The sequence below is a fragment of the Paramisgurnus dabryanus genome, chromosome 17 (assembly GCF_030506205.2).
Source record: "Paramisgurnus dabryanus chromosome 17, PD_genome_1.1, whole genome shotgun sequence".
NCBI lineage: Eukaryota > Metazoa > Chordata > Actinopteri > Cypriniformes > Cobitidae > Paramisgurnus > Paramisgurnus dabryanus.
This window is the reverse complement of record NC_133353.1, coordinates 12116528-12141083: the sequence shown is the minus strand read 5'-3', so window position 1 is coordinate 12141083 and position 24556 is coordinate 12116528. Positions and strand designations below refer to the sequence as shown.

Sequence of the window (24556 nt, the reverse complement as noted above, 5' to 3'; positions counted from 1 at the left end):
TCAGACAACAGTATAAAACAATAAAATCGACAAATTCACCGCCCCTTTAAATTGATCAAACTGAAATATTTTAATGTGTTACCAATTCCAATGTTCACTTGTTACAGTGTATAAGTACATATACTTTAAAAAGTTTCTAGTCTCCCAAATACGTGACAAGTCTGTGAAAACCCACCTAACGTCATTTTTGTTTTAGCTAACGTTATTGAGATACAACCTTGATATATTTCATACTGACTGATAAGGTCATGCCAAAGATTAAAATGAAAGTTAAATCAATAATTAAAATCAAACTTCGATGCTCCTAATCTCAAAATTAGATCGAGACTTCAGTTTGGATTTCAGAGAAAACGTTTTATATATACAACACATGTCGTTAATAGTGAAGTAAAAAGTAATCTAGTATAAAATGGGTTAATTCTATTAAGTTAAGTGCTGAATAAAAGCTTTGGGTTTCTGACTGGAGGGATCTCTTAGTCATGACTGAGCCCTGAGATTCATCTCTTCCAGATTTAGCACTTTTACAAAAGTTACTTTCTCTGTTGATGCTTAATTTTAACAACAAATAGATTTCCATCGACAAGCAGAAAGGATGCAGTGGATAAAGTAGAGCAATGTGGTAATGTGGGAGAGTACCTGTGGGAAAGAGGTTAAAACTTCAGTGAAACATTAACTGAACTCCAAACGGCTGTATGGTGAAACATTAAAGTCTTTATTAAGTCAGTTAAACTAAATGAGTTAGCTGTGGTGAACTTCTTCATTCAAGCTTTTGAGGTGCCATATTCAAAAAGCATCTTAAAGCTAAAACCAGCTTCTAAATCTGTGAAAGTCACTAAGACCACAAAAAAAAAAACTAAAGATGCTTGTTTGTCACTAAATGTTGCTAAATTTTTGGTGACAGCTCTCTAAAAATAGCTAGATTTGGTGCTAGACAATTAAAGAAAAATGGTAACACTGTATACAGGTTGTGCAACAAATAACAGCTGGTATTATATTGATGTCCTAATAAGGCCTAGTTTTGGATCAATCTAAACCCTTTCCAAGGAAACAGCCTCATACAGTATTTGCTCAAAATTCAGGTTGGAGATACATATAGTGTGTACATACCACGGCCGCAATGTCGATCTGGTAGTAGTTAAAGGGATATATCGCAACAGCAGTTGCATTTTGCATGTTGATGGTCACATTGGCCAGGGGAACTGAGGCACTCAGGTAGAACATTGCAGCAATCAGATGATAAAGAAAGTCCTGCACACAAATGTCACAATCGAAGGCAGCTCATACAAACACAGATGCACTGTAACTTTCTCTACTCACCAGCAAAGGGCAGATGCTGCTTTTCTTGAGGCACCCACAGGCAAATGTGATTAACCAGAGGAAGGTCATTAAAAAGCAAAATAAAGACACAAACATGACCCATCCCAGTGGGTTGTTGGGCTGCACATGTGTGGAAGCCACCAGGATCCACACCAGCCCTCCACAAATCTGAGGACGTAAACACATTTAAAGTCTGTTAGCGCATACCCACAGGGCAACCATGCAATTAACTACTAGACCAGCCATTCCCAAACTGTGGTCCGCGGACCACTAGTGGTCCGTGAGAGTACTGCAGGTGGTCCGTGAAAAGGCAAAATAAGAATATGTATATTTTAATATACAAACTCGTTCATATTTTGGGCGAACGTGTACTGCTGCCAAATAAACGTTACTGTGAACTCATTCATTCTGGTGCCTGTGAACGGCACGCTCTCTCAGTTTAACGTCGTTCAATAGGGTGCCAGATTTGTATATTCTTCCAGGCGAAAACCCGACTCAAACACACTGTAAACAGGCCTTAATGTGTAGCGGAAAAAACACCCAATCTGGCAACACCGCCACCACTCGGTGTTCACCAGTCACGCTGCATGCGTCAACACAACAACACAGACGCTGGTGGAATTCCTGCCGCGCAACTCAAATAGTTTAACATTAAATAACATCATATTTGTCCTAAATCGTTAACGATTAACATAGGCTGCTAACGCATATTCCGGATCTTGAAATAGACTTTGACTAAGCTCACGCTATTTAACGTGCACGTGTGGTGTGCAATACCTGCGAGTTGTCATACACGCAATGCCTCGCAGCTCTTCTCGCCCGGGGTGCGACCCCCACCCAGCTAGCCTTTCAAGGTATGTGTAAGCAAATACAAAAATTAAAAGACAGTCAATGCTAATGTAAACCCTGGTTGGATAAGGATTTAAAGTTCGACATGAAGATGAAATCTGACGCATTTAGCTTCAGTGTTAAAACTGATCAAATAATTGCTGTCTGTGGTGGTTCTATATGGGCTATAATGGCAATCATTTAAAAATAATAATATGGGAAAAAATAACTATAAATTAGTTCATTTTTGGAACTGTGACCTAGTTTAACATTTTCAAATATGAACTATGAACTGAACTAGTTCATTTTAAAATTTGTGAACTGTGAACTAAACTAGTTCATGTAGAAAGTGAACTTTCCCAACACTGAGAATATGTATATAAATAATTATGATATAAGGTTAAGAAACCTGTTGTACTGATGTGATGACCAGTTATAGTTTTAGTGCTAGTAAGCCTATTTTGATGTGCAGATTAATTCAGGACTTTGTGTAGACATATTTTATAATAAGTATTATGAGGTGGTCCGCGAAAATTCTTGATTACAAATAGTGGTCCACACACACAAAAAGTTTGAAAACCCCTGTACTAGACTATTAAATTTAGATGGTTAACACTCACACCATTAATGTTAATAATATACTGACTATTCAATTTTTGTATCATGCATGTACACAAACCACCCAGGCTCTTTAAGAGAAAGCTTGTTTGTTTCAATCCATGGTTGTGTAAAATTTGGCCAAACCCAAATGCTTATTTAAAAAAAATCTTTATTTGACCATGGGTTGAAACAATATTTTTAGAACATACATTTGCTATAATTCCTTTTCACAATCACATATGAGGAGCTCAGATACAAAAAATATATTAGTGAGAATATTGGGTTAGTAATGAAAATGATATTAACCGAATGCTCTCGGCACGCATTATACATTAATCAAATACTTTTGCTTTATATCCCCTTTAAGTTACTGATACATGAGCTCCTAACTAAACACCCACAAGTGCTAGAACCAGAAAACAAACTCTCTCTTTTTAACAACATTTTATCCTTCATCAGGTTACAGGTTAATGGAGGTCTACAAGTTCTGTATGTTAACTGTGCACTTTTTCCTCATGAACCCTAGTTGTCAAAACTGAGACCCAAACACACTCCTACATGTCACCAGCAACCCGGCACTCAATAATATCCGATAACAAGCACCCTTCACTTCATAGTAAGCAATACGCAAATAGTCTAAAAAAAATAAAGCTCCTAAAAAAACCTTTATGTTGCACCAAAGGTAATGGAAAAGAAGATTTTAAAGGCTTTTTGGGAACCAAAAATGGTGCGTCAATGCATCAATTTGAAGTCCATGCACTTCTAGCACATTTATTTTAAAGATTGTTGGAAAGAAATACATTTAAAATAATTATAAATAAAATTATTGTTAGAATTAATATTGTATTTTTTATTTGTTTAGAAGATTTTTCTTCCACTCTCTCATTAAAATAAATAAAACTAAATGAAATAGAACTAACTACTAAAAGACTGTAGTAAAAGCAAAACAAGAAACTCTGGCATCAAAATGAATGTTTGAAAACATAAATAAATAAACAATATACATTTCTTACACTTTTTAAGGGGGTCACTTAATAATAATAATTGTTAAATGTAATGCTCACGCACCAGTTCAGGTACATAAAGGATGTCCGGTGCGGTGGAGCACACGCGGAATCCGCTTGGCAGACTCCTCATCGACTGTTGCGTGGCCGCTGCCATCTTAAACGTTGTCCGCTTCACCAATGAATGCAGTAACGGAGCCACGGGTCCGTCTTTTCAATGTCCATCGGAGACCAGAAAAACCCGCTTTGTCATAACTAAAAGTTTGTGCACGGACACACCCTCCGTGAGGAGAGAAGCGGCGCGCTCCAGACGGTCAGCGAGGTGGGAGAGTCAGGTGCGCGGAATGTGAGATGTTTGTGGCTAGAGTAAGCTGTCTGTGACTGTCTGCTCAGGTGTTCATAGTTCCAGTCACATTAGACTGACCATTCATTTTGAAAGTTTGTTAAGTAATTTTGCTTTAAAGTTCAAAATAGTCCAAACGAGTTAACAGCTAACCTGTCCTGAAAAATTAACATTAGAAACCATCACATACATTTTAAGAGATATTTATACTGTAAATGATTTCCCTGCATTTTTACAGTAGGGTATTACACTGCTAAATCTACACCAATATCAAATGGGAATTATAGCCTACATACTCGTTTTAATTGCAGCTATGCTCTCAAGTGTTCGTCTGTGCTGATAAAGTTTTGGCTGCTCGGTGGGATATAATCGGCCTAATGACATCATGAACGTTCCAGACAAGTCGAATTTAGGATATTTCCCACCTCCACCAAGAAATGATGTCTAGAATGGTGGCCTTTTAATGTTAAAAACTTTATATGTTTCAATGAATCATTTGTAACATTATTGTTTTAATGTGACTACCTATTATCCTACTTAATTCAAAGGTTATTTCTTGTTTTGATGTAGGAAATATCCTAAATTCGACACCAAATCCTACTAAAATAAGCCCCAAATAACACACTACATAATTTTTGTTATGGCTTTAATGGTTCACTGATTTTTGAAACTTTGGCAAAAACATGTCCCACTAAGAAAAGTGCTAATTCTGTTGGAAATTAATAACATTTTCATGAAGAAAAAGAATCAATGTTATAATCAGGGGGTCCTTTGCACATATGTAAGGTTCTTTTATAGGTTTATTTTTATTTTTTATTAATTTAATGATTATATCCTGGCCCATTGCCTACAAAATCTGCTGTCCTCGGTTAAGAGATAATCATTTCAACTTGTAATAATTGAATTGAATAATATATTTACCACATGAAAGGGTACATTGTAATATGTATTAAAAACTACAAACAGTGAGTTTTGAACGATAATTACTATTATTTTGTGATTGCTCAAAATGTGTCCCACATATTCGTCACCACCGTCAGATATTTATAAAAGGCAATAAAATCAGACAACTACAGGGTCAACTGGGCTGCGTTCAGCCTCGACAAAACGTTGCACAACGTTTATTAAACTGAAACGGTGATGCATTGAACACCCTGTTGTGATGACGCAAGAGTTGCAACTACGGTAGCTGAGAGGCCATTGTTTCTGAAGCCCGATGAAATCGTTATAAATGTGTGTTTAATACTGTAAAATACCCTCGATGTTACAGTCACTGACCTTGCCATCCAGAATGAAAGACAACATTCCAACTTGAACCCATTGAGCGAGCTGTCTCTTTACTATCGCGTGGTTTTATACATCTTGCCGCTGATTGGGCTGACATTTGTGACCCACCCACCAAACAAGAGAAAACGCTTCTAAAACCTGTTGCATTCCGTTGCACACTGTTTCAAGGAAACATGTCGTTCAACCCGGAAACCGTAGCAAAACGTTGCGGACCGGTGTGAGATTGAACGTGCCCCTGCATTCCTGAGGACCCCATTTTCAAACCTTCAGCTCTACTGCATGCTTCAAGATCACTCAAGCTCCTGTATGTTTCCTATTTTCTCTTAAACCTTTGGACACTGCTACTGTGACAACCATAACATGTCAACACCGTCATCTTTGTAAAAAAAAATATTAGATTAGATTATGAAATAAATGTATCATTTTTAAGAAGAGGTCTGAAGTAGCTAGCAACAGAGGGGAAACAAGATGGCTAATGTGAACAACTCATCTATTTTTTTTTATCTATATTAGGTTTTTGTCATCGCCGTCAGATGTCACCACCGTCAGGTTTTCTGTCTTTTCTTTCAGGTTTTATGTATTTTAGGAAGTTATGATATTTGTTCATCACAGTGCTCAGGATTGTTATTTTTGGACCAAATATTTACATAAAGTTTAGTGGTATACATTTTGGAATAATGAGGCCAATGTCACCACCGTCAGATTAGTGTCACCACCATCAGACGTAGTTTTATTTGTTTTAAATGAATATGCTTAAGATATGTTTCTTCAGTGCTGTTGAGTTATTAAATTAATAGTCTCTATTAATACAAAAATATGTTTATTAAATAAAAAACATTACTTTTTCTATTTAGGCTTAAAGTAAATGTTGAGGCTTGAGTAATAACTGGAAAAACGCTTATTTAATGAAAAAAACACAAACAGGGGAGGTTGCACCAGTAAATTGCTGAACAGCCAAGACCTAGGTCTATAATGATATACCTTCAGATTTTGTAATTTAACTAACTTTTTTTTCAAAATTTAAACCTGTTTTATCCAAATTCCCAAGAATCACTGGGTTAACAGCTGATGGATCATAATGGTATTTGTAATGGGAACCATTAGAACTCTAATTGGCTTGGGGCCACATAACTACTTTAACAATAAAAAAGGACAATATTTTTTGTAAATCTACTGTTTAAATCTATTATTTAACATATAGGCCTAATAATACTTAAAAAATATAAACAGTGTTTTTTATCTTTTTATTTCTCATTATTTTATAACAGTAAGTAAATATTTTAACTTTATCTTAAATAACTTATTAAACCTTGCATGAACTACACTAACAAATTCAATTCCTGGATACATTTGTCATTATATTTTTTTGTCACCAGGTATTGTTTTTTATTTGTTTTGGATTTTTTTTTTCAGTCATAGTATTGACTTGCATAGTTCCATCTGTGTTATTCCATAGTTTTAATGAATTTGCTATTATAGTTATATGTGAAAAAAATAATAAGTAAAAAGTGAACCAACACTTTTGAATGGTATTCAAATGTTACATAAACTAGGTGGACAGAAAAAATTATAATACTCCTATGTGTAATTGCGCTAATGATATATAAGATATACTTCATTATATAAAATTAATAATTTTATGTACTACCACTTTTGATCAGTAAGTCTTTATCGATCTGAAATCACTGTTAGTTTGAGTCGTTTATTAGCCTGGTCCAACCAGACTCTCGTACATTCATTTCATTTGTACAGAGAGTCTTGCCACGCTCCATTGCAAAGCGTTAAGGGCGATTTATAGTCGTGCGTAGGTCCTACGGCGTAGCTACGGCGTAGGCTATCCGTAGCCTGTGCGTAGCTCTGCGTAGCCTGACGCGCACCTCACAAAATTTCTAACAGCGCGTCGGCTCTACGCGGACCGTAAGCGCTGTGATTGGTCCACCAGAACCCCTCCCGTCAGGTAAAAAAACTGCGTCATAGGTATTTCCGTTTGAGACGGTGAAAACAAAGGTGAGCCAAGTTGAGGAGTGATTTAACTCAAACTGAAACATAAGTCGCTGTTTATTTACTTCCATCATTGCTGGTCTTCTCAAATTATACACAACAAGTTGCTATTTCTTCTTCGTTTGTGGGTTTACTTGCTTAGCTTCTTCTTCTGTGACGACTTCTGCTGCTACTGTGGTTACACGCGTGATTACTGCCAACCAGCGGTTTCGCGTGTGTTTGCACGTCGACGCGGACGGCGAGGCACAAGTATAAATGAAAACCGACGCGGAACCTACGCCGTCGCTGCTACGCCGTAGGACCTACGCACGACTATAAATCGCCCTTTACTTCCATTAAGGGCGATTTATAGTCGTGCGTAGGTCCTACGCCATAGCTACGCCGTAGGCTATCCGTAGCCTGTGCGTAGCTCTGCGTAGCCTGACGCGCACCTCACAAAATTTCTAACAGCGCGTCGGCTCTACGCGGACCGTAAGCGCTGTGATTGGTCCACTAGAACCCCTCCCGTCAGGTAAAAAAAACTGCGTCATAGGTATTTCCGTTTGAGACAATGAAAACAAAGATGAGCCAAGTTGAGGAGTGATTTAACTCAAACTGCAACATAAGTCGCTGTTTATTTACTTCCATCATTGCTGGTCTTCTCAAATTATACACAACAAGTTGCTATTTCTTCTTCGTTTGTGGGTTAACTTGCTTAGCTTCTTCTTCTGTGACGACTTCTGCTGCTACTGTGGTTACACGCGTGATTACTGCCAACCAGCGGTTTCGCGCGTGTTTGCACGTCGACGCGGACGGCGACGCACAAGTATAAATGAAAACCGACGCGGAACCTACGCCGTCGCTGCTACGCCGTAGGACCTACGCACGACTATAAATCGCCCTGAAGGTCCTCTGTTGAAGTTTAAAACTATTGGATCTGCGCAGAGTCACTCAGGATCTGCCATACGCAGTCGCTAACGTGTGGTCGTGACGTATATCATGCGCCGAAACCGTCCGGAAACATCAAGTACGAATAATCAGACCAACAAAACTTAGCAAACCTGGTTCTTGCTCCGGCTTTAACTTCTGTATATTCGGCAGCTTTGCAACAACGGACCGAATAGCATTTCTCACGTCTTTCTCCGCTGCCATTACTGAACTACAACTCAAACTGACCCACAACCTCAACGTCATCATTTTTAGCCACCCCCCTCTGTTCACTGATTGGACCTGCAGATTTTTGCAGGAGAAAATGAAAATCTACAGAGCAGTCCCAGACGTACTGCTGAAGCAAAATGAAAATTAAGCGGAAGCACGTAGGAGGGCGGAGCCAGGCTAGTCGTTTATAACATGCATTTGAAAAAGCAACACTCGTCAAACAAAATCATTATTCTTTATTATCATGAAACTACCTGAAAAGGTTCGAAGAACAGCAAAATAAATATATCCTTAAACCATTCCCTGGAGTTGTGTCTCCAGGGAATATTCTTCGTCTCTGACAAGCTGGGCCATATCGCATTAATTATCGCAGGCAATACGTCCTTGATAATTAATGCGAAATTGGCACGATTGTCAGCGAACTACGGCTCTGTGTAGTAAATGCCGCTCCATCTGAAAGCAGCTGATGGTGAATTACTAATAATCAAGGAACCGTCTTTACTGATAAAACACGCATGAAAATCCCCCGATATATATCGGCCAGCCCTACATGGATTTTTCAAATGTCTCTCTCTCTCTTTCTCTCTCTCTCTCTCTCTCTCTCTCTCTTTGTCTCTCTCTCTCTCTCTCTCTCTCTCTCTCTCTCTCTTTGGAACAATGCAAAAAAATATCTTAACTTTAATATGTGTAAAATATCTGTGCAATCCATTGTCAGAAATAAAGGTACACAACTGTACCTTTTCTGTCACTGGGGCTGTACCCTAAGTTTCCGTTTGGTACCTTTACATTAATAAAAACAGAATACAATTTTGGGTAGATTAACGTACCTTTAGGACCTACATTGTTAGAAAAAAATCAAAATAAGTACCCTGGCTGTCAGTGGGGCAGCACCCTTTAAGAAGGTAATTGTATGGACCATTAGGTACAGATATGTACACATTTAGTAGCAATATGTACCTTTGAAATACTAATATGTATTTTTGAGGTACTAATAAGCTCTCTTTGGTCCCAGTATGTACCACTAAGGTACTAAAATGAAATCCTTAGGTGCAAAGCTGTACTTTTTGAAAGGGTACAGCCCCAGTGACAGAAAAGGTACAGTTTTGTACCTTTATTTCTGAGAGTGAACCTTATAATAGTAAAGGGTTTGTCATACCTGGCGTGATGCAATAAAGCAATGTGAATCGCCAATGGGCCAAACTTTCACACTGAGCACGTAACAATTGATGTGCTACTTCACACTTCCCCATTAGGTGGTGCTCACGACAATGCATTTTGCCCCTGCCCACTAGGAAGCCGCACTTACTATTTGGCTTGTCTACCTATTGTCTTTCACCACTGAGAAGAATGTTGGTACCTGTCACTACTCGATCCATACTGGAAACATAATTTTCTTCTGAGCATTTGCAAAATTGATATCACTTCCTGTAACCAACGTTTTTATGAAAGTCCAACTGGGACCAGTTTTGTTTTGCACATTTCTTTTTGTCCCCACCACTTTTTGAAAGCATTTGGTTAAAATGTTCTGAAAAATCAAGCAATACCTGTGCGACTTACACTGCAAAAATGACTTTCTAACTTAGTATTTTTGTCTTGTTTTTAGTAGAAATATCAAAAATTGATACGATGCTTTTTCTTGATGAGCAAAATGACGTAAGAAAATAAGTCTAGTTTTTAGACAAAAAATATACAATTTAAGTGATTTTGTGATTAAAACAAGCAAACATATCTGACAATGGGGTGAGAAAAAAATCTTAAAATAAGATTTATTTTTTCTTAAACACTTAATTTAAGCAAAAATTTCTCACCTCATTGGCAGATATTTTTGCTTGTTTTAACTATACGTATTTTCTTACATCATTTTGCTCATCAAGAAAATACATCTTGATTTAAGAATTTTGAACAAAGTTTTTTCCAGAGGTCTCTTGAGCAATGGAAATTAGTCAGTTATTGCTTTATTAAAAGATGACGTGATATCGAATGCACTCATGCTTAAAGAAGCACAGGATGTTCTACAGAATGATATTAAAATGCTGTATTATCATTATACACATAAACATGAGATCAGATTTAAGAAAGTTTTCATATTGTCATATTTGAACTATAAAATGGTCAGACTTTTATTGCTGCAGCGTTTCTGACAAGTATTAATAACAAGTTACATACAGATATTGCAATACATTTACCTGTGTGACATCATAATTCTAAGTTTAATGTTAACTAAAAGGAACCATAAAGAAGCACTTTGTATACTGAATGTCTATTTATTTTGAGCTGAAAACCAAAATGTGAATATTAATAATTTTATAAAAATAAATCACTGCATACAATAATTACATTTTATGTTAGCACTGATGAATATTAATGAATAAACACATTACATCAAGGTGTATATGATAAATAGCAGCCCAAATAAATCAAGAGTAAAATGTAAATAATAAAGAGAAGATATATGTATTTTTAAAATATTAGTTATATATTTGTATGTATGCTTAGCGCTGCTTGTCTTCTTTTGTGTTTACTTTTATGCTTCTTCTGTGTTTACGTCTTCTATGAAGCCTATGAAAGGCTTCATAAAGATCTATTGTTTATATTTCAGCATGTCATTGCTTCTCACATTTGCATCGCTTCATCATGCCCAGTGTGAAATAGACATAATAGGGAATTGACCCTATGACCATGAAATCTGCACCTGTAGATGCCTATTCTAGATAATACACACAATCAAGCAATATCAAGTATAATTTCTCAGAACTATACATATCACATTGATTTATTTTTTAAAGGCTCATTCCAGGTTATATACACAAACTATTTTCAAATACAAAATTTGGTTGTTGGTTTTTGACAGCTCAAACACATATGCATAAAATCAAATAAAATTATCCATACAGACCACCTAAAAATCATAAATCAAGATTTAATTTTTATTTCCAATTACCAGAAATACAGATATGTTAGGAAAAATTAAAAGAAAAATAACAGAAATTAAAGAAAAAAAATACAAACATTTCACCTCCTACTTTCATATCAAGCACCTCCTCAAATATCCTGTCAACATAAGTGCTTGGTTATGGTAGGATGTTTTTTCTGATATTCTGCTGGTTGACTGGTTAGCTGGTTAAGGTAAATATCTGTCTCTGATATCCTCCTCGTTTGTTTGGCTAATTAGTGTAGGTGGTAGGTTTGTCCTTGGTATCCTGTTGGTTGATACGGATGATTACTTTGGGTAAGGGTGTAAGGATTTGCTGTAATATGTATATTTTGTTGTTTGGTTCATCTGGTGCTTTTCAGTGATGTTTTCTAAAAAAGTGTTTCATTTCTATAGCTTCATACTTTCAAGAGGACTTCCATCGGAGAGCAGAGAGGATTGCGTGAATGAAGTACAACAATGTGGTAACGAAGGCGAACACCTGTAAACACAAGTTAAAAAGTTAAGCTTTATGTCACTCTAGTTCAGGGTCACAAACATGGCTTCACAGGTTACTAAGTATTGGAAGGGATTCGTTGAATTGTGACATACTATACCTACCAAAAGTAATACGATCAATTTTTTTATTTATGAACTAACTCACTGCATGTCATACGACAATTTACAGTCAGTTTGAATCAAATTTAGGTTCCAAATAGTTTAACCAAAACCAGTAGCATTTTTAGTCTAAAGTGTTATTCTCACATTTTATTTAGATAAGTACATATACATATTTACCAGAACTTTTTATCAGCTGGTTGGACAGGGAGATTGGTAAAAAAGAAGATACGTCTGTGTATGGGGTATGTAGATAATAACAACAGCAAGAGACTAAATCTACAGTAGAAAGGGTCTTAATTCTTGAATATGGAATATAGGATCCCTCGTAATTCAAAGGAGCATAAATTAGAGCTCTACCCAGCAGGCTGTATATCTAAGGGGGCATGTACACCAATGCGTTTATGCCTGTGACTAGAGTATGTATTTAGATGTTTCCACACGTTTCAAAAACGCCAGTAGCTGGTGGGTTTTGTCCGTTTTTTTTCTGCGCTCAACGCCGAGCACCCAGATATGATACTTTTTTGTTTATCAGTCGTTGTATGTTGCAGCGGTTGGTTGTTATGATATTTGTCCCGCCCTTTTTTTTACTGTGATTGGACGGCTGAGTGAAAAGTGTAAATGTGAATAATAAAAAATAACCCAAGTTGGTGTACATGCTCCCTACTGTAAGTGTATGTACATTTTAGTTCACTGCTAGACAGTGAATGATTTATAAAGGGTCTGTCCACTTTTAATGAACATGTCCGCTTATTTACAGGTGGGGCAGATATCCAGTAAATAACATTTTATGTTTGGCAACTTAATTACATGAAAAGCTTCTCATGCATTCAAAATTATCCGTGATTTCTGTCACTGCTAATATAAGCTGATGTACCGGTTCAGGTACTGAGTCTTACCACAGCGGAAATGAAAATCTGGTAGAACTTGAACAATTCTGGAAAATCCGGCGTTGTTTTCGAACCCAAGGTCACTAAAGCCAGAAGCACAGAGGCACTCAAATAAAAGAGCACAGCAATGGAATGATATATAACATCCTAATGAGAAACAGAAGACAGGACAACAGTGTTTAGATGTGTTGTGTCTTGACAGTGTGTGTTATACAGTACAGTAGGCCACCCAAAATATTTGGACTTTTATTGTATGAATGTCACTACACTGGATAGCAAAATTAAATTCAATGTTATTTATTTTAAAGGAGGATAGCATATGCAACACAAACAGACTGCTTCAATACATGTTTTCAAAATTAAGAGAAAATTTATTTGTTTGTTTCACTTTGTGGAACATAAATAGTCCATAGTCTACTTTCAAAACAAATTGGTCAAAAAATGGTCAAAGCTGTCACTGGGACAAAAGGTCCTAATTTGTTTTATTTAGGTACAGATATGGATACCTTTGGTACCATTATGCAATACCTCTGAGGTACTAATATGAACTCTTTAGGTGTAAAGGTGTATTTTGACAGATACACTCAGTATATCAGTATAAGTTTTACTTCAAATTAAGCTAAATTATTCAAACTTGATTTATAAGTTATGTCAACTCATCACTACACTGCAGAACTAAAACTACAAAAGTTGTATCTTTTTGTAATTGAGACGGTACCTTTTTAAAAGGTCCTAATGTACTATTTTGGTACAGACACTTTTGAGTACATCTAGGTACAGAATTCTAGGTACAAAAGTGTAATGGTACTGCCCCAATGATAACTTTTGTACTTCATGTACCTTTTTCTGACAGTGCATTCAAAAACTTAATAGTAGCTTCAACTAACTTGCATAACCAATTGAAATAAACTTTTAAATAAGCATTTTTTTACAGTGTTGGGACCAGGTTTTTTTTTTTTTTACTTTTTTCTGACAGTGTGTGAACTTAAGATAATTTGACTTTATAATCCAAACAACATTTACCATGTGACCAATCGGATAAAAGTAATTGCAAAATTTCTTGTTATACATGCAATAACATTCATACTTTACTAAATGATACTCCCGCCAACATCCGTAATAATATATTAATACATAGTAAATTGTCGTGGATGGTATGTTGCTTTATAGCATTGTATTGTAAGATCACCATATTCACAAACTTTAATATTGACATTACACTACTCCAAGAGATTTTCAAATAGTACTGTATGTTATTCATTACCAGTTAAAAAAAAAACATTTTAGTTGCATTAACTGAAATTTCTTACCAGGACAGGCCAGGCGCTGCTCTTGTTTTTACCAATAATGAATATGAGGAACCAGAGGGTGGTGAAGACAAAGCAGAATATGGACACAAACATGACCCAGCCAAGAGGATTCGCTAATATCACACGTGTGGAAGCTACCAAGGTCCACACCAGTCCACCAAACACCTGCACCAATCAAACATATATTTAGCATAATCATAAGACCATTAAATCAGAGTTTTCATCTATTGCTTTGTCATTCAGTGGACTGAGTTGCTGCAAGCTGAATGGCTGATTAGATTAACAGGCAACATCACAGTTGTTAAATGTACACTGCTGGTGTACAGTATCCAATCAACACAAGTAATTTGGCTGTTGTTCCAAGCGATAAAGTAATCATAAACATATGCAAACAACACAGATGCAAATCAACAAGGTGAATTATGAATAATGTACATTGTGCATGCTTAATATTTAAAGTGATATGGATCAGTTGGACCCTATTGGTTACAGGGGTCTTCAACTACTCTTCTTTGGGGGCCAGATTTTAAAATTGTAAATATGACGTGGGCCAAACTTTTACCCCTATTTTTACTTTTGATATTTTTTTTACTTTTACCATATATGTGTGTGTGTGTTGTTGTCGTTTTTGTTACTTTTGTTGTAGTATATTTTTAAAAAACATATTAAAAACATACATTTAAAAAAATGAAATTTAAAAGCCTTTTAATTACTGAAAACTGATATTTTCTTTATTAATATTTAAAAACAATTGCAGTTTAACATGTAAGAGCCAAATGTTAATAGTAAAAGTGTAAAAGATCAACACTCCTAAACATATTTTGTTTATAACTGTTTAACTTTCATTAATTGTTAATGTCAAGTATTCACAACATATAGCCAGTCTTCTGCTAATGACTAAAATTGCACTACATGTTTTCTTTTTTAATATTTTATAGATATATAGGCTAAACAGCCTTTCCATTGTACATTACATAAAAATATAACTGTCGGGAGTTCGCTCCCTAGTGGCAGTCATAATGAAAATGTAGTTTAATCGTAAATCTGTCATGGGAGAGAACCTTTAATCTACGAATATATGTATAGTTAATAATTTACTTACCAGTAATTAAAGTATTCAAGTGTTACTGATAAAGTAAAACAAAAAATAATTAATAATTTTAACTTCGCACACAGTTTTGATTGGAACACACTGAAATACATCACTTCCGGTCGCCGCGTCACATGCATTTATTTTCTTTAATGCATCCAAAGCTCGAATTGTATCAGATAATCACGCACCTGCAGATGGTAGGCACCCCACATAGACCCTTTCTGTGTTGTCTTGTACAGTGGAAAGGTAAAAGTAACCACGCTGAATTTAAATCAGACTATGGTCGTTGGCTGCAGCCTCCGGAGGTCGCATTTCCAGGCTGCATACGTCATTAAGTCTTATTTAAGAATTTTAACAATTATAAAGTTGACTATTATTCTTAGTTAATCGTAAATTGTTGTAATATGCTTATGATTTGTGAATGTAATGCTCAGTTGACTTTAACTTGATGACTTATGCAGTCTGCATATGCGACCTCCGGAGGCTGCAGCCTTCCGATTGAGAAACGGCCAAAGGTGACCAGCGGGCCGGATAAAGATGATTGGCGGGCCTGCCAGTTGACTAGCCCTGGGTTAGAGAGTCACTTGTAATTGGAAGGTTGTGGGTTTGATGCCAGCATGATAAGACTGTGGTGCTTCAGCAGGGCATTCTTGTTAGTTCAGTTTCAGACTTATTTAATGGGTGTGGCAAGAATTTCTTAAGAATTGAGTGCCACCTCATGACTACAAAACAAAGCAGCGATATATTTACTTAATAATTTTATTTTATTATTCTGCTAGATTATAAATATAATGATTAAATTCACAACATAACACAAACTCAAGTGCAGTTTTACTTTTATAAAACAGTTACTACATAATAAAATGAGTCACATAATTTCATTAAGCAAATTTAAAAAGTGACTTTAGATCCTTTAAAGAATATAAAGACTGTAACACACATTTTAATACAATAATATAATACTGTTATACCATTGGTACCACACTCTAAAAATAACTGGGTTATTTTTGACCCATAATGGGTAAATATTGGACAGAACACATGCTGGGTTAAAAATTACCCAATGTTGGGTGGATGTTATGCAACTATGGCATATAATAATAACCCAGCATCTGGGTTGAAACAACCCACCATTGGGTCAATTTTAACCAAGCGGTGTGTTCTGTCCAATTATTTACCCATTATGGGTCAAAAATAACCCAGACATTTTTAGACTGTATGCAGTGTGTCATAGCTGTTATTGTGTATTTTACCAATCAACACCCAGATCCACAACTATTCATTTATAATAAAGGTTTGGAAACAAGAAATGTGAGATGCTTGAGGGTGCTCGATTGTTCTGATTCTGTGCCACACACATACAGTTTTTCCTTTTCACTTGATAACAATGACAAAAATGTGACACACACACAATTACTTATCTATTTAAAGGAAGACATTCCATAGACTGCTATTGTTTTTATAAAGCAGTAGTTATAAATATCTAATACCAAACCCACACTCTAACCATAACAGAAAACTATATGCATTTTTACAAGAAAAATGAGATGAGAGCTTAATCTTTGTTAATTAAAGGTCATCAATGTTTAAGATCCAGGTTTTGTTGTAAATTACTTTCTGTGAAGTCACTATTCAGGTGATCAGTATTTGCTTTGGTTCATCATGTTGTATTTCCCTCCACAATAATAAAAGTACGTGTCAAAAACGCAGTTTGGTGTGTATTTTTGCGAAGAATCAAGCACATTTAATGACTGACATAGAGATAGTCAAGATTTTTTTTTACAGTAATTCAGTTGGTAACAACTACACAAAAAAATAGTTTTATAAACTTTTAGTTACTTTTTTCTCACTTTGGTTGTAAAAAGTACTTCAATTGGTATTACCTAAAATATTAAAAAAAAATTTACTTAAATTTCAATTTAACTTAAATTAGTCGTTACTAATAATTGTTTTTTAAAATTATAGTATTCTTTTTTTGACTCAACTTTTACTTTTAACGATGTACTTTCAAGTAGATGATGTGAACACTTAAGTAAATTTAACAAATTAAAATAAAAACGTTATGCTCGGTTAAATCAAAACTAAGTGGAGAGGTTGGACAGAGCAATCATTATTACAAATTATTTCAAGTTTTAGTGCATTAGGAATTTAGTGCATTAAACTTGACACGTTGGAAGAGATAGAAATTTTAAGTTGAATTAAGTTAAGTGAAATATTATTCTTTTATTTTATGAAGTAAATGCTGTATTTTTTATTGTTTTCAGCAAATGCTGGGGCACATTTAAGTTTAAGCCAAAACAGTGCGCACCAGTGTGCAATGGGGTTTGTGATAAGTTTTCTCTTGTTTGGTGGGTGTGTCAGAACTGCAGACCAATCAGCAGCAACATGTAAATAAACCATGTGGTACCAAAGAGACAGATCTAATAGGTCCGAGTTGAAATGTTCTCTTTCATTCTGGACGGTTAGGGCAGTGACTGTAACATCAAGCGTATTTTAGTATTAAACCCATATTTATAACGATTTGATCAGGCTCCGGAAACATTTAAAAAATAACACAAATATTTGCCTTCTCAGCTACCGTAGTTGCAACTCTTGCTTCAACAGGGCGTTTAACGCATCACCGTGTGTACAACGTTTGTCGGGCTGAACGCAGCCCTAGTGTTTTCCCCAGTCATCTCACTCTCCCGAACGTGTTCTTCGTCTCCAAATCATCATCACATGTCATCTATTACCCTCATCAGCTACATTATTTAAGTTCCCCTGTTTCCTCAAACCTTGTCCGGTCTACGTTATTTAATATTGATGTTGAGTGTAGAGTCTCTGAGCCTGTATGCTCCTTATGTTCCTGGTTTCATTAAAGTTTATGTTTATGGTATTCCTTCGTCTCCGTCATCCTTCCTACACCAGCATCGTTATAATAGACCGGACCCAAAAATGGACTTCAGACTGCTTTTCCTCAAAAAGATGGATGGCCTCTGGAGGATTTTACTGAGGAGTTTGTGGAACTAATAGACGTGAGCTGGGACGACATGAAACTAAACACATCCTTTTGGTTGGAACTGGATGATCCTTGGCTTCGCCTTGCTACATGCAAGCTGGTTCGCTCTTTCTCCTGGCTTCCAAGAGGTGAACGCTTGCTCTCCAAGGCCCAGCGAGATGCATGCTCATTCTCCTGGCTTGCAAGAGCCCATGTCCGCTCTCCTAGCCCCCGCTAGATGCACACTCATTCTCCTGGGTCCCCAGAGGTGCATGTTGCTCTCCTAGTCCCGGCGAGGTGTGCATTCGTTCTCCTGACCCCAACGAAGGGCACACTCATCCTCCTTAACTCTGCCCAGCGCCTGCTGACACTCCTGAACTCAGTCCAGCGCCCCCTGGCGCTCCTGAACTTAGTCCAACACCTCCTAGCTTTCCTGAACTCTACCCCGAACTCTGCCCTGAGCTCCTACGCTTCCCTGAACATCCCTCTGAGCTTCACCAAGAAAATCTTTGGGGGCAATACCCCCATGACCACAGGCTTCCTGCTCTGCCGGCTCCTCCATGGCTTCCTGCTAAGGCGGCACCCCTGTGGCTCCCAATGCGGGCTTCACCTCCCTGTCCTCCTGAACTGCCTGCACCTCCCTTACTTTGTTCTTTTTAGGTGCAAGGCCGCACCTTCCGGGAGGGGGGAGTACTGTCACGATCCTAGTCTGTTTGCTTGTGTGTTTTCCCCAGTCATCTCCCCATGGACTCCAGTTCCCAGCATCCCTTACACTCCTGCACCTGTTCTTCATCTCCAAATCATCGTCACCTGTCATCTATTACCCTCACCAGCTCCATTATTTAGGTTTCCCTGTTTTCCCAGTCCTTGTCCGGTCTAAAAAGTTTATTTGTTTATGGTATTCCTTCGTCTTTGTCGTCCTTCCTACACCAGCATCGTTACAGCCGGACAATAAAGTACAACAAACAATTTACAGTACACATTACTTACATTTGTAAAGGGAAACTGACAGTTTTTTTAAGAATTTTAACTCATATGGGTTTATGTCGTCTGGGTAAATGAATATTTACCCTTCTCACCTACCTATACTATCATTTTATATTTAACATATTCTTGCAAGTCTCGCCAACACACCTGTAGTTTGAAAGCTTCACCGCACACATAAACCTGTATTCCATTCAGATACAGACATCACAATGTGCAAAGAGGGTGCAGTTATTTTACAAGCAGCTCCGCCCCACAGTAAACAGCCTTACAATATACTCTAATTCAGGCTTTTGTAACTCTCAATAACTTCCTGTTTAAGGATTCGACTGCAGTATTTCCTTTTCAGTATTCACATCTAGCACTATACCTATAAGTAGATAATTTGTCTAAATGTAATAATTTAAGTATATGCTTTTAGATTGAAATATTTTTTGTGTGTTAAGTGAAAAGTTTTTAAAGGTGGTGTAAAGCAGTACAGCCACAATATATACTGCAGTAATTTCGTAAAATCTGTTGAATGTAACTAGAAACATAATACATGTGCTTCAGGCTACTATACAAAAACAAATGTAAATGCCAGGTGTGTCTCAACATACAGTTTGATTAGTCATCTTTATTAGAATAAGCTGCTATGACTCACCTGCGTTTTCTTATTGAAAGTAAAGTCATTTGTGCGAAGTAAAATTAAAATCCACATGAAATAAAATAATTAAAAGCAAAGCAGATGTTTTCCAAAAATTATTTGCAGTGACCATCAACTCAAGCAATATCGCAGAATCATTTTACAACACTCCCATAGTCATAAACTCTAATATGTCTTCAAAACTTTCATTAAATCAATAAATCACTCAGAATAAAGCACAATTAATTACATTAGGCTGATCTGTTGCTCTAGGTGCCAGATGATTTGATCATTATAATACTCAACAGGTACTGAACATATCTGTATTAAAAAAAAATTACTGGTTGCATACTTACAAACTCTGGGATGAAGAGAATATCAGGCATGGTGGTAAAAATCTGACCACCACTGGGCAACACGGATCCAGCCATGGTGTATGTGTGTGTATGTGGTACTAGAAGACTGTCAGGTGTCAGCTCTCAGTAAATGTGAACAGGGAGAATGAGTGACTTCTTAAACACATCCCTCACAATGTCCCTCCCCATCCTCTTATTCTGGTTCATTTGCACTTCTCATTCAAATAAAAGTTCAGTTGATCTCTTTGTGTGTTGTGTAAAAACTGGTCTGATTACATCTCAGATGTTTCCTTTGCACAATACAAATGTTTGGGAATGCATTTAAATACGTTACATATGTTTGAAAATGTGGTTTAAATTTTTTCTCAACGTATGTATATTAAATTTAGCTAAAATCTGTATGGATAAATGTTTTCTTCCAAAGTATAAATATACAGTATTTATGATACAGGTGCCAAGCATTTTGCAGATAAATCAAATACCAAGAAAAGAATAAAAGAACACATTAAAGGATGAGGTTTTGGTGCAGGATATGAGTTGCCCTTCTTTAAGAAATTTCATTTACTTTTACTTTCATTTAAAGAGATGAAGGAGAAAGTTGATAGAATTTGAGAAAAAGATTATATGCCTTTCTGTTCATAAATGCTGATATTTTCCCAGCATGATGTACAATATATGCTATGATTTTCAATTGGACTGCACAATGCAGAACTTATTTCTAAAATTCCCTATCGAGTTTGTGCATTCGGCAGAGGCTTTAATCAAAAGCAAACTATAACATATATTCTAAAGTTTAAACCCTTAGAAACAGACACTCTGGGTTGTTTTAAACCAGGGGTGCCCAAACTCTCTCTTGGAGGGCTGGTGTCATGTACGCCCTGTCCCAAATGGCACACTCCGGACTTGTGGTCCTCCTCAGAGTCCACACTTTGATGACATCACGTAGTCCAGACTTTAGGGACCCTTGATGCGAGTCCACGTGGGTGCACCGGAGTCGTATTTTGGGACAGACTCGAGCATCACACCGGAAATAGGTAGAGAAGTTGCACATCAGTGTTAACTCCCTTCCGTGATTGGTCTGATTGCCCTTTCGCAAGGACTTCTGGGTTGGCAAAGTGCACGAAGCCTGCTGCAGTGCGGGCTTCGCTGAAAACCGCATCAAGGAGGCAAAGGAGGCGCTGATGAGCACACTTCAAAGCGTAAAAATGACAGATGGAACACCCTACGGACTCGTAGACTAAGCGAGAACGCGCAATTTAAGGCCACAAGACCGAAAGTCCACATGAAGTGCGCCATTTGGGACAGGGCCGTAGACGTCTCTAACCCTAATCATAATCAAACACACCTGAAGCAGCTAATTAAGGTCTTGCTAAGAATACTAGAAAATTTCAAGCAGCCTCCAGGAGAGAGCTTGGGCACCCCTGTTTAAAACCCATGCTGGGTAAATATTGGACAAAACACACGGCTGGGTTGAAATAACCCAGCATTGGGGAATTTTTAACCCAGCAGTTTGTTTGGTGCAATATTAAAAACAACCCAGCATTTTTTTATAAGTATAGTAAAAGTATGCATTTGTAAAGGGGTTCATATTGATACCTAAATGGTACATATTAGGACCTTTTCAAAGGGTACTGTCCCACTGATAGGAATTCAACACACAACCTTTGCACTACCAATGCAATGCTCTACACTCTAAAAAATGCTGGGTTATTTTAAGCGTTGGGTCAAAAAGGGTTAAATTAACCCAGAAAATTATTATATTTGACTTAACAATGGGTTAAAGGGGACATATCATGAAAATCTGACATTTCCAATGTTTAAGTGCTATAACTGGGTCCCCAGTGCTTTTATCAACCTAGAAAATATGAAAAAGATCAACCCAGTTACTTAGTTTTGGCAAACCATTCTCTGCAAGCATGTGGAAAAATAGTTAATTGAAATTTGGCTCCCCTTATGATGTCAGAAGGAGATTATACCGCCCCTTAATCGGAACTATCCAACCCAAGCTTTTTTTATTTTTGCTCACACCTACAATGTGGCAATTTAAACATGCTATAATAAATTAGCTATATGGTATTTTGAACTTCACATACATAGGACACCAAAGACATCTTAAAAATGCATGTGAAATGTTCCCTTTAAACATTTTGAGTTGAAACATTCCAGCATGGATTAAAATACAACCCAGCGGCCTGGGCTTGTCCCCTTTTGACCCAATGCTAGGTTAAAAATAACCCAGCATTTTTCACACTGAGCTACAGAACCACACATCATCACCTATTATCACAACGGATTTAAGTAGATTTTTTAGATGATAAATGTAATGTAGTTGACTCTATAATACATCAGGATTCAAGATTGTTATTTGTCAAATAAAAAGTTATACAAGTGCACAACAGTAAAATGTAAATCTGGCAAACTCTATATATAAATATTAAATATAATTTAAACCCCCCCCCCTCAAATAAATACAGTTTGGTCATCATTTAATCACACTGTTTTAAACCTGTATGAGTTTCTTTATTCTGCTAAACACAAAAGAAAATACAGTATCTTAATAAATGATGGTATAACAGTTGACAGTACCCACAAACTTTCATAGTAAGAAAAACAAATACCATAGAAGTCAATGGGTACTATCAATTGTTTGCCTACGATCATTTATCAAAACATCTTCTTTTGTGTTCAACAGAATAAACTCATAGGTTTAGAATACGATGAGGGCGATAAAATGTACTTTACAAGGAATGTCACAAACACAAGAATACAATGGGGGAAAACAACAGTAAAGTGTACAGTCATGATTCACTTTTATTGGACATGTAGATTCATTAGTTTGAGATTATGGTTTTGTTTGACTTGTTGCTAATATATAAACAATCATTGTTGTCCAAAGGAAAAAGCATGTGGAGAACCACATCTAAAATGGATAAGGTGGTTGGGGATCATCAGAAAACCATGGATCCAGAAGTGGAAAGGATAAGAGACATAAAAGTATGTCAGTACTGATTGTTACATGAGGTGATGTGTATAATTGAAAGCAGTCCAAGTGCTAAAGGATGCAATGAGCTGCACCGATGACATTAAAAACAAAACTCTTCCTAACCCAAACTACCCTGAACCCCAAACCTAAACTAAACCTACAACCACATTCTGCAGGAAGTTGTGTGGTTTCATTGTGAGTTTAGTGGAAAGTCTCTACAAGAAACATTATTAGGTTAGATGACCTACTTAAATGGGCAAGCTTTAGTTCAATTGTTGCAAGTTTAACACTGATTCCCCATATATATATATATATATATATATATATATATATATATATATATATATATATATATATATATATATATATATATATATATATATATATATATTATTTGTTTTTTATGCAAAAGTTTAGGCCACCATCACCATCTTTGTTGTTTTAGCAAAGTTGTTTTAATGTCCATCCATCCATATTTATTTTTCACCCTTTTTATTAAGATACAAACAGAAAATGGAGGAAATATGTACATTTAAGTGAAATTAGGTTTAGAGATCCTGCAGCTGCCTGCTATTGCTCAAGTGGAAGGGGAGTTTACCCTAAATACTGACTCAAGATTATATATATATAATCTTGAGTGTGTATGTATGATAGTAAAGGCTTGAAATTCATGTTTTTAAACCTATACGACCTACTGGTTGTCCACCCAGTTTTTACCACCATACACCACCTTGATATTTTGGGTGAGGTTTAGAAGGATAGCAAACTGAAACCTCCCTTACTGTTGCTACTGTAGTAAATACTATCTTTAAACAATGCAGGTGAATGTTTAACCATCATACCCATGGATACCAGTCATTTCATATAACATTGTGCTTATAACCCAACAGCAGACTCGGTGTTTGTTGACAGTGTAAAGCCAGGGTGTATTTTACTAATAAAACTTAAAAGGTTTCCGTGGCTTTTCATTTCCAAGTAAATGGAGTTACACATCAGCTGGTTTAGCAAACAAAAACTCTCTCTCTCTCCAGGGTGAGAGGCTGTGGGTCAGACGGACCGGCTCTTACAGAAACCTACTATTGTCTGGATGGCTTACGGAGCTCGAGTCTGATGAAGACACATTTATAAACACACCTGGCTGCTTATGGGTAGTGTTACATAGCTCTGAACAATGCCTGTTTGTAGCTGCTGTTTACCGCCACTTTTATAAACACATAAAGAAGTGAAAGCACATTCAAAATGAAACGTCATCTTTTACACACTCATGCACATGCTTATATAAGAAAAAATAT

At 36.5% G+C, this 24556-nt stretch overlaps 2 protein-coding genes across 3 annotated transcripts; both read right to left on the bottom strand.

Moving 5' to 3' along the window:
- Positions 1 to 337: 337 nt before the first annotated feature.
- LOC135727378 (myelin and lymphocyte protein-like) lies at positions 338 to 3906 on the bottom strand. Its single transcript, XM_065245192.2, has 4 exons — positions 3814 to 3906; positions 1318 to 1485; positions 1108 to 1248; positions 338 to 636 (listed from the first exon to the last, which is right to left on the bottom strand). Exons 1-4 carry the CDS (start codon positions 3904 to 3906, stop codon positions 556 to 558), a joined length of 483 nt encoding a protein of 160 aa, XP_065101264.2. The 3' UTR covers positions 338 to 555.
- A 6550-nt stretch (positions 3907 to 10456) lies between these two features.
- On the bottom strand, positions 10457 to 20438 carry LOC135787474 (myelin and lymphocyte protein-like). Of its 2 annotated transcripts, XM_065297458.2 has the most exons (5): positions 20282 to 20438; positions 14247 to 14411; positions 12946 to 13083; positions 11854 to 11930; positions 10457 to 11717 (listed from the first exon to the last, which is right to left on the bottom strand). In XM_065297458.2, the coding sequence occupies exons 1-4, from the start codon at positions 20354 to 20356 to the stop codon at positions 11856 to 11858; spliced, it is 453 nt and encodes a 150-aa protein (XP_065153530.1). In that variant the 5' UTR covers positions 20357 to 20438; the 3' UTR covers positions 10457 to 11717; positions 11854 to 11855. The 2 variants fall into 2 exon arrangements, with proteins under 2 accessions (XP_065153530.1, XP_065153529.1); XM_065297457.2 differs by having other exon boundaries at positions 10457 to 11930.
- Between the last annotated feature and the right edge of the window lie 4118 nt (positions 20439 to 24556).

Coding starts and splice junctions, on each gene's coding strand:
- LOC135727378 (XM_065245192.2), bottom strand. CDS start 3,906: ATGGCAGCGGCCACGCAACAGTCGATGAGGAGTCTGCCAAGCGGATTC. Junction 1,249..1,317: donor GCAGCATCTGCCCTTTGCTG/GTGAGTAGAGAA, acceptor ATTTGTGTGCAG/GACTTTCTTTATCATCTGAT. Junction 637..1,107: donor AGATCGACATTGCGGCCGTG/GTATGTACACAC, acceptor TCTTTCCCACAG/GTACTCTCCCACATTACCAC.
- LOC135787474 (XM_065297457.2), bottom strand. CDS start 20,356: ATGGCTGGATCCGTGTTGCCCAGTGGTGGTCAGATTTTTACCACCATG. Junction 14,412..20,281: donor TTCTCTTCATCCCAGAGTTT/GTAAGTATGCAA, acceptor TGATTGGTGCAG/GTGTTTGGTGGACTGGTGTG. Junction 11,931..12,945: donor AGATTTTCATTTCCGCTGTG/GTAAGACTCAGT, acceptor TTGTGTTTACAG/GTGTTCGCCTTCGTTACCAC.